Source organism: Opisthocomus hoazin, chromosome 14 (genome assembly GCF_030867145.1).
Source record: "Opisthocomus hoazin isolate bOpiHoa1 chromosome 14, bOpiHoa1.hap1, whole genome shotgun sequence".
In the NCBI taxonomy this organism is placed as follows: domain Eukaryota; kingdom Metazoa; phylum Chordata; class Aves; order Opisthocomiformes; family Opisthocomidae; genus Opisthocomus; species Opisthocomus hoazin.
The window spans coordinates 2,433,373-2,449,626 of NC_134427.1; the positions used below are offsets into that span (position 1 = coordinate 2,433,373).

General features: G+C 46.1%; 1 protein-coding gene across 1 annotated transcript in view; it reads left to right on the forward strand.

Annotated features, from left to right (window-relative positions):
• The first annotated feature begins 7,362 nt into the window (after positions 1 to 7,362).
• Positions 7,363 to 16,254, forward strand: part of LOC104332255 (sodium/hydrogen exchanger 2-like) — a 30,491-nt gene continuing 21,599 nt past the window's right edge. Inside the window, exons 1-4 of the mRNA XM_075435407.1 lie at positions 7,363 to 7,528; positions 9,000 to 9,463; positions 9,835 to 10,085; positions 14,822 to 15,039. Coding sequence (XP_075291522.1) covers positions 7,363 to 7,528; positions 9,000 to 9,463; positions 9,835 to 10,085; positions 14,822 to 15,039 — 1,099 coding nt within the window. The remainder of the gene's footprint in view (positions 7,529 to 8,999; positions 9,464 to 9,834; positions 10,086 to 14,821; positions 15,040 to 16,254) is intronic.

Here is a 16,254-nt window from a genome sequence, read left to right on the forward strand (position 1 = left end):
GTCTTGTTAATGCTGCTTCTCGGTGGGGGTAAGTAGAAAGAGCATCATCCTGAAATATGGCTCCAGTTATGTAAAATTGAAATACGTGGCTCTGAGCTCTGAAACTCTGCTTGCTCCGTCCGTCAGCAGCGCTGGGAAGTTGATTTTGGTAGCGTCACTGCCGCTGAACTAACCCCGAAGAGGGCTGCTGGCTTTGATTCCCCTCTGCTGGTTACGTGGGGTGGGAACCCCAGCTTTGCTGTGAACGTGGGGTTTTGTTCATCGAAGCTGAAGTTCTTTGCTGTGCATTAAGGCACACGGTCTGGCTTTAATTCACGTCTTGTGCTTTTATATTAGGCTTTTCTGCGAACCCTTCGGTCCTGCCGTGCCCAGCTGTAGGAAGCCCCATTTCCTAGGGCGCAGCGTGTGCTTGGAGTCCCCTGTCGCAGCAATGCACCCACAGAATGCTGCTGACGTGACAGGTAAGCTCTGACTTACTGTTTAGAGGTCCTCAATGCTCAAAGTTTCTTGTTTTGTGCAATAATGCAATTTCTTAATCTGCTGTGTTGCTACTTTTTGTTCTTATTCCCTGTTTGTAGTGACTACGCACTTCTGCTTTCCCACGCCAGATTTGTAAGACGCGCTGACCGCTCGTTTACCTGCCCTGTCCGTTGCTCACCCATAGAAAGCTGGCGTTTCAAAAACAAGTTGCTACTCTGAGATGTAACAGAAGTTAAGGCAGAAGAGTCTGAGAAAACCCACTTGCACCCACTCTCACTCTTTTTGTGTACATAAACTATATCACTTTGTTTCAAATTAATAACGTTCATGAACTTGATGGAAGAGGGAACATATCTGCAAACTAATTTTGAAAAAAATCTTGGCTTGAAGAGGGAACATATCTGCAAACTAATTTTGAAAAAAATCTTGGCTTAAGGTTTTAAATTAACAGATTCTGTTCGTGCTTCTTCCTCTTTCCTGTAGGCTGAATTACAAAAAGCCTTTCCTGGAATAGAAAGTGAAAACTTTAATGTTGCATACACAAAAATTGTGCAAGTTGGGCTGTAGGAGAATATATGTGGATATTTCCAGCCGTGGTGTTCACGTGCTCGGAAGGGAAGCTGGCACAACTGCCTTCCCCCTTGCTAACCACGCACCGCTCGCGCCCGGCTGTTGAACATAAAGCCCAGGCCGATCGCAGGCGACGCCATCGCGGTAAAATGGCAGTTGGACAGATTTATTGAATGTTTTTGTGTAACAGATACAGCCTAGGGCGTAGCCACCTGTGTGTATTTATTCCACAGAAAGAAACCGAAGGCTGCGCTCAGCGGGTAGAGGACGTTGGAGCGAGCAGACATCTCCCGGCAGCGCATCTCCAGCCTGCCTCGGGGTACGCCGCAGTGCGTGGGACCAGCGTGGGGTGTCCAGAGAGCAGCGAGGCGCTCAGCGAGCCAATACGTGGGCACTGAGCTCCACACTGAGTTGAAATCCCTGAATTAAAATATCCATGATATTACTAGTAATTATACAGACTTCAGGAGGCAGCACCTGCTCACACCCCTGTCTGAGGTGAAGAATTACTGTGTTCGTGTATGTTGGATCTACTACAGCTTTATTACAAGATATTTACGGTCATAAGGCTTAGTGCAGGTGGCACTGCCCTTTGCTTGCTGTCCTCGTGCTGATTCCCAGGGCACGTTTTCCTCTCTGGCTCTTGCTTTGTTTTGGGATTACAGAACTTAACGGTGAACTTAAGGGAACTTAATTACCTAATTTAAGGGTGGGTGTCAGGAGGATGGGGCCAGACTCTTTCCAGTGGTGCCCAGCGACAGGACAAGGGGCAATGGGCACAAACTGAAGCCTGGGAAGTTCCATCTGAACAGGAGGAAGAACTTCTTCCCTGTGAGGGTGACGGAGCCCTGGCCCAGGCTGCCCAGGGAGGCTGTGGAGTCTCCTTCTCTGGAGATATTCAAGAACCGTCTGGATGCGGTGCTGTGCAGCCTGCTCTGGGTGACCCTGCTTGGGCAGGGGGTTGGACTGAATGGTGCACAGAGGTCCCTTCCAACCCCTACCATTCTGTGATTCTGTAACTATCGTGACAGTGCACCATGACAAGTCATGTTCAGCATTCGGTCTGCCCAGGCTCGTGTGTTTTCCCGGTGGGTGGTTAGCAGTTTGGTCAGGGGGCAGGAAGAGTTGGGTAAACTGGCAGAAAATGGTGAAGGAGAAGAATTTCTTCCACCCTCCCCCATAGCCGAGGCTTGGTGTGAGCGTGAGGGAAAGCAGCAATGGAGGGGAAGCAGCTGATATCCCTCGCCCTTCCCAGCAGCCAGACCACAGCTGGAGAAAGGATGGAGCTTTGTGCGAACATTGCCGTGACCCAGGGCCATGACCCATGCTTGTCCTACCTGGGCAGGTTCCTGCGGGTGGTTGTTCCTCGTGCTGTGAAATGCCTGCCAGTCTGCTTATGTGTGAGGCTCAGGGCCAGAGCAGGAAAACCCTGCAGCTGTGTTCTCAGGGCTTGAAGGCTCCTTGGAAGTCCTGTTGGTCTGGGGTCCTGCTTATGAGGAACAGCTTCCATGGCACGGCTGACTCCTCTGGTTGGACTCAGCCTCTGGGTCTCTCCGACTGACCCACCAGACAGCACCGCGACCTGGAGATGTTTTTGTGCAGATTTAAGGGCTTTGATCACATAGAAAGTAATGAGTATTAAAAATATTATTTAATGGAAGAAATCTCATATCACCACTCGAATACGAATTTGATTTGCAATTGTGGGAGTTCTGGGTGTGTCTCTTGGAATTAAGTTTGGAGCTTAAATCAGAAAAATAGTGTTGAGATTACCAAAAAGGACAAGTATCAGTTGTTTTGTTAAGGCCCCAGTTACAGGCTTCTCTGGTTATAATGATGAAGAAAAATATTAAAGGTCATTTAGTTTACAAATGATTTAAGCAATTGCTCAGAATGCTGAAGCTGTGATTGACAAAAGCAGAATCCAAACAGAAGTCAGTGCAGGAATGATGAACGTGGTACTCGGCCTGGAATTGCCCTATGGGAGTTTGTTAAGCCTGTGTTAATTAGGCAGGTGTGAAATGCAAAGCCGTGATGCGGTCAGCTGGCACGTCTGCTGCCTGAACGCGGCGTGGCCGGGAGCGGGACCGGGTTGCTGGGCTTGCGATGAGAGCGGGATGGAAACCGTGGGGAACCTGAATGGAGAACGAGTAGGGGCAAGGCGAGGAGAGTATGGATCTTCTGGATCTTCCCAATATCGACGCGAGAGGGATTATTTGAACTCTTTCCATTTAGGCGAGGTGTCGGTGATAAATCTGCCATTTTCAAGTTGGCGAAATGTTAAGCAATGAACCGCAAATTTTCCATCGAGCGTTGTACGCATCGTCTGCGGCTTCCTGACGAAGAGGGAGAGCGCGGGCGAAGAGGATGCCACCTTCCTTAGATTTATTCTTCTTTACTCATTTCTTACTAATACTGAAATACGCTCAGAGTAATTTTGTTCAAATTCTTGTTAAAACCAGATTTTTGAATGAAGTTCCTGATGTTAAATCAAATCTACGCTCTTGCCCGGGCTCCGTGGGGTGCCCAGGAACTGAGCAGCTCATCGGTTCACCCAGCTCTCTGCAACGCAGAGGTGGTTTCGCAAGACGTCCGCGGCCTGCGATATCTTGAGAAAACCCCGCTACGGCTTTGACATTTAAGGGGTTTTCCATTCCTGCTGTCCAGCTGAGCTGCAAGTGCGAACCTTCCCGGCAAGGGAAGCGTGAGGAGGGGCTTGGTCTTAATTTCCATTCCGATGAAAGCTTCTTGCTAAACTGCCCGTCTGCTTGACATGTTGTCTGTGTTTGCCTGCAGGCTTGCGTATGGCTGGGAATATGTACTCTTCTGTCACGGCTTCTTCAGAAAGAGCAGCGGTATTTTATGCACAGTCTTCACTGCGCCTATTAAAATGTAATGGAAAATGCAGACAATGAGGAGAAGCTGAACAATAAGGTGATTATACATGGAAAATACGAGCAATTTCCATTCTGATGGGGGAAACCCAGATTTTGCACATTCGTAGGTGAGAGTGGCTTTCTCCTTCAAATTTTAGACGATGCATGTAAACAAATGGCTGCTCTGATATTAGTGGGAAAAATCATGTTTGCATGCCAAGTATAGACATCATTAACGATTATTTCAGCTTTTCACAACAAGCTGATTGGATGGAGTGGCCGGGTGACTTTACTGGAGCTTTTCTGCGTGTCCCCCACGGCTTTTGTTGGAGAGCTGTATCTGTTATTTTTTCATTAAATGATACAGGCTTTCATAGCAAAAAAGAGGAGGTGTAAGTTAGAGTATATTTAGAAGTAATTACACATCAGGAAGGTAAGAGAAAAGATTTCATGTCCTTCCTTTCGCTCTGAAAGTAAGAAAAATAATTTGTTGCCATTGATAAAAGAGTATAATGAGTTAACACAGTTAATTTAACATCACATTTTCATTGCAGGGGCCTGAATTCTGGTCACTGTTACCATATTGCACAATACTGTGTTCTTCTTGTAGTCTTCTTCATTCCAGCAGGAGCAAGCTGCCCATCAATGCAGCTATGGGGATCAGAATCTAGCCCCGAAACCTAAAAATGTGGGAAAGCACATGATGTTAGAAAAAGGTGAAAGCACGTCGATACACATAGGATCAAATGGGACTGGCATCAAGAAGTGGATCGATAACATCAATAGCCATTACCAGAGGAACAACGCGTATTCAGTTATCATAGAACTTTGGAAAAACATTTCGTCTTTGTCTTTTCATTTATTTAGTACATAATGATATACGAATTTAAGGGAAGGAACGGGCTGATTTATATAGAACTTCAGGGTAAAACAGTGCCACACAGAAAAATGAGGAGTTTCAAAATCCTGAAAGCAAACTCGAAGGCTCTCACTAATGAAATATGATATCCGAAATATTTGCAAAGAATCTTCCCTTATCCTTGCAGAGGCCTGGGTACAGCCAGCCAGTAAATGAGCGGAGAAGGGCAGTGGAGCTTCCAAGGAGGTGCCCGAAGCTTGGTGGGATGCAGGCTGGCTCACCCAGACCCACCTGCGTGCTGTGTCGTCGTGGCAGAAGGAGCAGAGCGGAATCCAGCGAGACGGTGCCGTTACGAAGCCTGCGCGGGGTCCCGGCTCCGGCCCTTTTCCCCTCTGTTAACGTTTTGTATCTTTTTCTTCACACCGCGGGGTGTTTTGCTCTGTTCAGAGATGCTTAGTGAGAAGTTAAGGTGAAGATGCCAGTGTTATCTTTTTGTCCTTAAGGTCCTGGTTATGCATTAGCTTTATTTGAAAACTGGAGCATATTTTAATGTTCTGCTCTCCGCTGACCTTCCTCAGATGCAGTCCCAGCTCTGTTTTTTTCTGGTTCCATTATCAAATAGATATTGATTCTATGCACAAAAACACTTCCAGACAGCGCTGTCGAGCTCCACGCTGCAGGTCTTTTTCCCTCCAAGATGCAAACATTTCGTTTTTGGCTAAATATAAGCGAATGCTAACAGCCGTTTTCCCAAAAATAGCAAAAATCAGACTGGATGGTCTGGGGGTGGAGGGCAATGACTGGGAGGCTGGCAAACCTGCTTTTCCATGGCACCAAACGGAACGAGTCTTCAAACTCCCAAATTCAGCACCAAATATTTCAGCAAGAAGAGGAAATAAAATGGCTTGGCTTGCGAGCCCAGGCTCAGAACTGCTTCCACTGCTCTTAGCTCTGGCTAAGTAATTTCTTAATTACTTCTTAATTGCTGTTAAGAGCACTGTGTTCTCTGTCCTTCAGAGTAACAAGGGATCCCATCTCCTCGCCTGCTCCTCTCCTCCCTACCCCAGATCCTCTGGAAGTGAACAATGGAAAACAGACAGAGGAAAATCTTGTGGGATTTCTGTCCTCCCAGTGTCCGCCCTGCAGTTTTGTTTATTTTTTAAGAATATACAAATGGAGAAGTGGCACCAGGTTTAAAAAACTTAATTCGGTAGAAGACAGCTCTAATGGCAGGAGTGTTGTTTTGCTTTAAAGCCAGCAAGCGTGGTAGAGTCATACTATAAATTCAAATTAACCGTGGTAAAGTAGAAGGAAGTCACTCGGAGGATATCCCTGCGTCTTTCCTGTCACCCAGAGTTTGTCCTCCTCCTTCTGTACAGATCAGCTCAGAAATAGGGAGCTCGCGTGGCACTGAGGCACCCCGGGTCTGTGTCTGCGTGGTGCTGGGTGCTGACTGTGCAGCAGAGCAGAGGGTCACCAGCTTGCTGTTGGCAGCCTGGGTTTGGCGTCATTGGGGCAGCTGGAGAGAAACTAACAGGCCATCGACCAGTCGAGCGACAGCCCGAGGCCTCTGTATTTTAATGACTTGTGTTCTCTGGACCAAATTCATCCCTGTTGAAACATCAATGAAACTCCACAGTGGAGAGATGTGGCCCAATATGGTTTTTTCCTCTGTATTATGTCTAACACTGTTACAAATAAATTTTTGTCTCTCCAACTTTTCCAAGCAAGCTCACTCACTTTTCAGTGCTGTTTTCAAGTAGTGAAGAGATGAAGAGAACTTTTCCTGTTAGTGCTTATCAGAGGGAGAAGCTTTGAAGCAAGAAGCTCGTTCTCCTGGCGCAGGTGACCCACCCAGCGCACGGCTGCAGCTCTGTACTTGGCAGAGGAAAGCTGGTTGCTCTGCTCGATTTACCAAGTGGAAGCTGCGTGATCAATAACGTTACCGCTGTGCGTTCTCTCTGCACGCACTGGGCTATGGATGAGAAATCCCGTGAAGCCTGCTGGAAGATGGGTCCATTTCTGGATGGGGCTGTTCTGAGTGGGATCTGCTCCATCAAAGCCTGGCTGTGATTTTGGTTTTTCTCCTCCAAGAAGCCAAAATATGTCATGATTTAGGACTAGAATGCAGCTCGTCTCTTCTTCGGGTGCGCACAGATGTGCGGTTGGTCGAAGGGTGCAGGAGGCGTTTCTTCACGGAAGCATCTGCAGGAGGAGCCTCTGCCTGTTCGGGCACGTGGTGCCAACGGGTGCGATTCTCCCGCAGCATCTCGTGGCTGGAAGCTGATGGATCGGGGAGGAGAGTCAGGGTGAGGCAGGGCAGTCGCTTCTCTCTTTGCAGCAACCCACACAACGAGGGCGAGCCGAGCTCCGGTGTCTCCAGCAGCGCTCCCAATCACTTGCCTGGAGCTACCGGCCAGGAGCAGCCAGCGGCCAAATCCCCAAGGCAGGCGGCTTCCCAGGCAAATGGAGGGGCAGAGGCCAGTGGGCAAAGCTGCAGCTGCTGTCCTAGCTGGGTCCTTGCTCTCCTCCGTCCTCCAAGCCACCAGGGTCAGAGCCCTGCAGGGCTCCCGACCGATGCCGCTGCTGCAGGACGTGGTCTCGGAGAACATCAGCTGGGCTGCTGAGGAGGCCCAGGGCAACGAATCCTCAGAGCACGCGTTTTTCTCGCTGGATTATCAGCATGTTCAAGTCCCCTTTGAGATCACACTCTGGATCATGCTTGCATCCTTGGCCAAGATAGGTAAGGCATTTTGAGAGGGCGAAGAAGGATGGGGTTCCCCGTGGGGATGCTGTGGGCAGAGGTGGCCTTTCCTTCACGTCTTCTCCAATCTTGGAGCCTGAGATAACATGCCAAGTCCGAAGGATGCACATCTTGTGTGCCAGACATACTGCATGCACGGAAAATCACTACCAGGTCTCATTTTAGGTTGGAAATAATGGTTTTCCACCTAGAAAGTCACACCAGTGCATGGTGTTGCTATTAGTGGGAAAACTGTCAGGGTTTCCAGGAATTTTATTTAACTGTAGCACGCACCGAGGTGTGCGTTCGTCGCTGTTAGCTTGCCAGCTACGCTACGTGCTGGTTGTCCAGTGACATCTACATCTTCAGATGAATCCTTGGCCTGAAAAAAGGGTGCTGCATCTGGCCAGCCACGAGGAATAACTCGGTCTGTGTGCAGGGTGTTAAACATCCTAAACCAAAACCTCCCTGCATCAAGGAGATTGTCTGTATTACGACACCTAGAAATTATATCTTGTATGACTTGGACCGATCTTTTTTTTTCTCCCCTGCAAAACTGGGCATTTTTTTTCCCACTGGGAAATCTGATCAATTCTGTTAAATCACTGCTATAAAAGTTATTTTATAGCACTTTTTATTTTATTTTTTTCCTCAGAAGGGAGAAGTCTCAGATTCTTCTAGATCAGGATTTCTTGCAGATGGAAATGGTCTTTTTGTTTTGCTATTTTGCATATTATATGATGAGATTGCTACTTTATTTGCATGTGTGAAGAAATAATAATGGTCACAGGGGTTTTAAAATTATTATTCCTATTCCAGTTAGGTTTGTTTCAAATATTTTTCTTTTAATAACTCACCTCAAGTACTTGCAGTGGCTGTCAGCATTTCTCTCTAACATTGAGTGTGCACAAGGCTGGCTTGATTACATGATTTTCGATGTTGCCTTTAGCTTTAAATGTTAATGATTAAATAATATTAAAAGTGGCACCATTCATGATTAGTAAGAATGCTTTTTGTGCTTTTTTTCTAAATGTATAGAATCTTCATTCTGTTTAAAATTAGCAGTGGCCATTTACATTAGTGCTGAAGACAGGGTGCTAACTAGATTATATCATAAATAATTCCAAATACCTTTTTATTTATGCAGCTTATTTAGGTTTTTCCTATTTGTGTATTTCCTAAAAATATATCTTTAACCTTATGCTGTGATGAAATGCAGTCGGAACCAACAGTAATTTCAGAAATCTTGGTATTGTCAGTAACCTTTCAGATTTTCTCGGCAATTTCTGATTGAGCGACTTCACCGTAATTGTGTGCAGTTGTTACTGCTCCTCCAAAGCGTTGACTGCCAAAGGTGGGAGCACGGGGAGCTTCCCGACCCCAACGAGGGTTGGGCTCTGGTGCTCTTCAGCCAGTCTGGGCTGATGAGATAATACGTTTTTATTTTTTTTTCCTATTCATCCCCTTCCAGGGTTTCATCTATATAACAAGCTGCCTGCTGTCGTTCCCGAAAGCTGTTTGCTGATATTCGTAGGACTCATCATGGGGGGAATCATCTACGGCTTAAACGACAAGTCACCCCCTGTTATGGACAGCGACATCTTTTTCCTCTACCTGCTGCCACCCATCGTCCTTGATGCCGGGTACTTCATGCCCAGCCGTCCCTTTTTTGAGAACATCGGCACTATCCTCCTCTACGCGGTTGTGGGCACGATATGGAACGTGTTTGGGATCGGTTTTTCCCTCTACGGGATCTGCCAGGTGAAAGCCTTTCGGCTGCAGGATGTGTCGTTGCTCCACAACCTCCTGTTTGGCAGCCTGATCGCCGCCGTGGATCCCGTGGCGGTGTTAGCGGTCTTTGAAGAGATACACGTCAACGAGAAGCTGCACATTTTGGTCTTCGGCGAGTCTCTCCTGAACGACGCGGTGACGGTGGTAAGGACTAACGTTTATTCAGAGTATTTAATGTTCAGAGGAAGGATGGGCTGGTGCTGAGAGGTGGGATGTGAGCTCTGTAGAGGGAAAAGGTATCACCAGCTGCTTCTAGCAGAGGACTCCTGGTCCACTTCTCTGACCTAAGGTCCTGAGAAGCTTTCAGGTGAACAGCTCTTTGACTGTACGTCTGGAGACAGAAATGGATGCGAGAGGCACAACACTCCCCCGTTGGGCGCCTGCCCTCCAGAGCAGGATGCTGACCCTACACTGGCAGAAATCTCAGCAGGATATTTTAATGTCATGGCCACATCAAGGCCGTGTCTGGTGAATATCTTGTTAACGACTGTTTTTCTCTTCCATTTTTCACCCAGGTGCTCTACAAGCTATTTCGATCTTTCTGTGAAATGCCAGCCATCAAAAGTGTGGATGTTTTTGCGGGAGTTGGACAATTCTTTGTGGTTGGGCTGGGAGGAGTTTTAGTAGGTCTCATTTTTGGGATGACCGCCGCCTTTACGACGCGATTCACCAAGGATATCCGTGTCATCGAACCGCTCTTTGTCTTCCTCTACAGCTACCTTTCCTACCTCACCGCCGAAATGTTTCACCTTTCGGGGATCGTGGCGTAAGTGTGGCCCAGCGTCTCATCTGTCCGGGAAAGCTTTTTGGCTGTATTTACTGAAAAGTGTCAGAACATATTTTAACGTAAGTTTGCTTAGTTGGGACTCGGCAGCGACCAGCGAGTACGAATGCCTGTGGAAGAGCTGAGAGGTGTAACCCCGTTTTGTGTGTTAGGCAATTACACGTCAATGGTAATAGCTGCAAGTCGCAGGCGATCCAGGTGACCGCTGCTGGGCAGGCTTTGGACAGCTGGTCGGTCTGTGTAGGTTACTGAGGAATGTTTGAGCTCCATGTTTTTCATTTGGAAACCCTGAACATTCAAGCAGTGAGATGTCTAGTGGGTTTGGCAGAGCCAGAAAAAGCTTTCTTGGCATATTTTGTAATATTCCATGTGTGGCCCAGTCAAAACTAACATTTGAAAAGCTGCAAGGAGGATTTAATTAACTCCTCGGAAAATTTGGTCTCGGTTTACAGCACGTCTGTTCTAATACCCTCCTGTTCTGCGTGCCCTACTACCAGCTAGCTTTGGGTGATGGACCCAAAGGTGGGCTGAGGCAGACCTTACGCTGACAGAGTAGAGTGATGGGGTGGGAGTTGTGTATCCCCTACGGAGGAGAAGCCTGGAAATATTCCTGCAGTTTGGGAGTGGAGGGCTCTGATGGAAACCTCTGCTTTGGAGATGCAGACTTAACACCAGAAGAAGCTCAGACACAACTCATGAGTTTGTCAGGTCTCCTGAGTGAGGGTCTCATCCATCGTCTCTCTGTCTCCAGTAACACTGGAAATCTGCTGACCAATTTCGACCACAGTTGTCGGAGATCGAGGTGTCAAAGGTACTAAACCCAAACTGCTTGTGATTTGCTCCAGCACAGTCAGTCCTATACAGTCTTCAGCCTAAAAACCACTTTAGGGCACTGAAGGGCTTTCTCCGTGCAGCTTTTGTGCAGCGAGGGCATGGCAACACGGGGCAGCCGAGGGCTGCCTGTGCCCCGCAGCCGAGTCCCGCGCCGTACCCGTTACCGTCTCCTGTATTCCCATGCAACCTATCGGATCAGCAAAGAGAAGCTGGTGGTTTCTGTAAATTGTCTGTCACAAATTGTAATTTATAGATAGTACAGTTAATTAATTTTTCTTTTTACTGGGTAGGTCTTTCAGTGAAATGAATAATTTGGGGCCAGATCCTTCAGCTTAGAGAGCTACCTGAGCTTTGGGCTTACCTCGTCGTGCATTTCACTTGCGGAACAGCTGCTGAGAAAAAAATAGATCTGATAATCCTAATGGTGAAAGAAAGCTCGCCTTGGAAAGCAGAGACAGCTGAAAAATGGAGTGATTCAGCCCTTCTGGTTTCTGTGGGCTGATATCTGTTGCGTTTGGTTCCCCTACCTAAACTAAGTCAGCTGGTGCTGAGGATCAAAACTGACTATGTAATATGTCCCAGCAGACTGTGAAGTGCGCTGAGACTGCATTGATAGCTACGGTGTAAACAACCGTAATCTGGTAATAATTTTTTTTTCTTTTTATCTTCATTAAGTCAGGTGCCAGCTAGACACAGAAGTATCTGGGAGATCTATTTTAAAATTAGTGATACTCTTTTGAATGTAAACCATTCCTATATCTTGCCGATTTTGTTTTCTCGTAATGGCTAATAGGAGCAATATTCTGGCATTACTGCAAACAATTCTAGCTCTGGGAATAGGTAAGAGGAAGCCTATTTATAGGAGCGTAAGACAGAAGAGTGAAATAAATATGCTGCATAATCATCACGGAGCAGAAAACATTCAGTCCTAATGGTGTCTCCTTCTATCAATCACAATCTCCTGTACGCATTATGGAACCCATTTTCTATTCTTTTGAATAATGCATCGCTTCTAAAGCAAAACAATTGCAGAGGCAGCTGATTCCTGCACTGCTGGTCTCATAATTGCCAAATTATAAATGCCTCTTTTAGATATCTTGATTTCAAACAATTCATTCGTTTGTGACCAGGGAATACTGCGTTATAAGAAGCAGATCTTGGCAGTTTGTTGCTTTGAAAAATAATTTGATTGCCAAGAAAATCAATTCTGCATAGTCCAAAAAAAATCTGTGAATGCAACCCAATCTGCTAAACGGTTCTGCAAATGTTTTTTAGTTTTGTTTTTTTTATTTTTTTTTTCCTCTTGCCCAGGGGTAGTGTCTATTGCTTAAGCCGTGATGGAACGAGTCGAGTTTATTCCTTGTCTGTGAACCCATATCCTTTTCCTAAGAAGTGTTCCCAAACCACGGCTCTGGAAGTAACTTGCTCGTAAATATTTGTTGGATTTCGTAGTTCCTAGCTGGAACTATTTTACCCCCTGTTTATTGAGGCAGATACAGAAACAGAAGAATTTATTATTTTCTTTTTAGCCTGTGGTTCAATCCCTCTTACTCTTCCTGGCTCAGTGCTTTATACAAAGAGGGTCAGTCTAAAAAGGATAAATCAAAAAAGACTGATTTCAGAATATTTTTAAGTATTGGTACATTTTCTGAAGAGGTGAAAGATGTGAACTCAAACAACTTTAGATGAAAAAGGGATTGGAGTCTTGGTCTCGCGCTGCTGGGTAAAACGGGAGCTCTTTCCCCAGTAAGAGTATCGTGGCTTTTCGGAGTGACCTGCTGCATCCTGTGCCTTTACTGCAAGTCCTCTCCCTGAGGTTTGAATTTCAGACAAACTCAAATGTTTGTTTCTTCTTCAAAAAAATGTGTGGGTTTTGCATGGCAGTGAGGAAAAACAAATAACAATTATTTTTAAATGAAAGAAAGTGAAATGTGCCTGTTTGGGGTTCTTTTGTTTGAATGCAAAGCCTGGTAATCAGTAACTCACAGTGGGTGGAAGTGCATCTTCATCTGAAAAAGTGGGGGGGGGTTTTGTTTTTCCTTGTAACTCCTTATTTGTTGTTCTGGCTGAATGTCTGGTGAGTGTTTTCCCATAGTGTTGCTGGTTTTCTTAGTGCTTTAAGTAGAGCAGAAATGAACGTAGCTGTAGTTCATTCCTTCATCTTGGTCCAACAGCAGATGCTGGGTTGTGTCAGCGATTCGCTGATGACCCAGGAGGAAAGTGGCCCTTACTCTGCTTCGTTAGCAGCGGTGCAGATGAGGAGCAGCAACACAGTGGCCGACTGTCTTCCTGAAATAAATGAATAGCTGAGGCAGAGGAAATTGGGTTCTTTGGCTTCAAACAGGTTGTAAAGCCACAAGCACAGCAGAGTCAGCTCTGCCCATTTGCAACCTGTCCCCTTCGCTGGGGCAAGCGGACAATCCTGGTTTGGTTTTTTGTTTTTTTTCCATCAAAGCCCAAATAATGCAAAGATTCTCCGTTGTGAAATTCTGGGGTTAAACGTGGTATTTTCACTGCAAAGCAGTAGTCGCACAGCTAGTTTATGAATAGTTTCTGGCTGATATATTATGCATAACGGCTTGCGACAGCCTCCACCTACCGTAACGCCTGTTTGTATCGACGTGGGTCGGTTACCTGCCCTGGTCCCAGCTGGTGATTAAAGTCAGTCTGCCAGACCTAGGTGTGCTTCTGCAAGCCGAGGATCTGCTGCTCTGCGGGCTTGTCTGCGTGTGTAATATAAAGAGAGTGACTGTCATGTCCCCTGTGAAAGGAATTTTTAGTGCAATAAAGCTCCAGGTGGGTGGCCTTACCAAATACCGGTGGAAATGCAGATCTTGGAAATGTAAAGCCCTTTTGCTATCGCTGGTACAATATTTAGAACAAAGTGTTTCTGTCCAGGTTAAAATATAAAAAATGTAGCTTTGACTTTAAGCACTCAGTTGTTTTGACCTTCTAAGATTGCTGGCCTGAAAATGTATTGATTTGAAAAGCTGATGAATTAGGCTAACCACACGTAACGTGGAGAACCAATTATCTGTGAACAACTGCAAGGCAGAAGTTCTAATTGGTGCCGCACACTTCTGAAGTGACCTCAGATAGGAGATACCTGAGGAGATCAGATGTTCCGACTGGAGTGACAGCATTTCTTGGCTCGTTGCGCAGCCTTATGAGTGTGCTCGAGCATTTTATTGTCTCTTGGTTGCATGGAGTCAATGGCTTCCTATCTGCGTCCAAATAATACACAGTGCAAGTCCGGACAGACTTAGAAATACACGGTGTCAGGTATGTCATATGCTTGAGTTTCTCCAACTTTAGGTTAGCTTTGGTCCCTTGAGTGAAGAATTACAGTATTCAGGCTGCTCTCAAACTGCGCTGCTTCAGAGTCCTACAAGAATCTGCTGCAGGGACCAGATATCAACCAAACTTACAGGAGTCCTATTTCCACATTCCTCATGCTGAGAAACAAACCTCCCATTCTCTCAAATGTCTTTCCCATCTGTGCAAAATAGGTAATGTGGGCTCCTAAGCATGAAACTGCAGTCCAGGTGGTGAGAGTCTGGCAAAGTTAAAGAGCTGAAAACAGTATGTTGTGATGGGAAGAGTTTGGCGTGGTTAAATGTAGGTATTGCTGTGTGGCTGTGATAAATAACCCACAGTCAACATTTATCTGTTGAAAAACAGATTCTGACTGCCTGGTCAAACCTGTGTATTGTCTTATTGTCCTGGTGGTCCTCCTGGTATTATCGGACTGACGTGGGAAGCGAATTGCTACCCAGTGAGATGTCTGCGAACATCTAAGACTTGATGAAGCCTATCTTTTTGTAAATGACAATGTGTCAATTTTGTGTGCTGAAGTGGAAAAATTTCTTGTTTCATTTTCTCAGCATCATTGCTTGTGCCATGGGCATGAAACGTTACGTGGAGGCCAACATCTCGCTGAAGTCTCACACCACAGTCAAATACTTCATGAAGATGTGGAGCAGCGTTAGCGATACCCTCATCTTCATCTTTCTTGGAGTTTCCACCATTGGAGAAAATCACGAGTGGAACTGGCCGTACATTTGCTTCACTGTCATTTTCTGCCTCATTTGGAGAGCACTAGGTACGGTGAAATTACAGATTTTATTATTTTATATGTATTATTATTTATGGGAGTGAAAACTGTGATTTCTTTAAATGAGAGAATGCTCCTGCCCCCACTGTCATCCTTTCCTGCTGGCTCTGTGTGTGTGGTTATCCCAGATGTGAATGCGAGGACTGAGGTGGGACATGCCAGCCGATGCTTCCCTGCTCATCCATCACTTGCTCAATGGCAAGTCTTGCATTTTACTGCAATTTCCTACTCTGTGCTCTGGTTGTAGACAGCACTGGTGCTAAACAGAAATTCTCATGACATCTACTTTATCGATACCTCTGTCTTACACCCTTATTTGATTGCTATGATCTCCTCTTCCATTTCAGTGTATCTTAGTCCCTTGGTATCTCCACAATAGAAAGGAGATTGTAAGAACATGGCATGGGATCAGAGCACTGTGTACAGCTGTGGGGCCTCTGACTGCATGTTCTGAATTGCAGAGATTGAAGGGATTTAAGTCATTAGAAGTGTGTACAGCAGCATCCTTAAATGGGAAACTGGAGGAACCTTCCATCGGCTGTCCCTGAAGATGCTGCTCTGCTTTGCAGAAGAGCATCTACCCAGCTTACTGCTGGGTAGGTGAGAACTGGGACATAAAATGTGAGGATGCTTCTGCTCCTACTCAAGAACTGCAGATAAGGACAGAGAATGACAAAATTGCACAGCATCAGAGAATTACTGACATTAGCAGGGACTTCCTGAGATCATCTGGTCCAACCCCCTGCTTAAGCAGGGTTGGCTCGGCAGGGCTGTGTCCAGATGGCTTTTGATTATCTCTATGAACAGAGACTCTACAGCCTCCATGGGAACCTATTGCAGTGTTTGAGCAACCTCACCGTCAAAAAGTGACCAAGACTTAGTGCTAGCAAGAGGAAGAGAGCTATGCATGAAAACACTCTCCTGATAACTGTGGCTAAAGATACACTTCTGGAGATTGGTTCCGATGAAAACCCAAGTCCTGGTCCCAGAATACTCTGGGATCCCATTTTCACGTGTTGTAAATGACCAGGAAAATGGATGGACTGTTGTACCGCTGTCCCCAGTTGTATCCTGCCTGAGCTGGTGATCAGCGAGGCTGATTCTCCATTGCTTCGTTGTAGCATGCAGTTGCTGTCACCCGAGTGTGGAATGCCTGCCTTCTCATTTGTGGGAGTTTTTAGATATGAACTATGTCTGCAAATA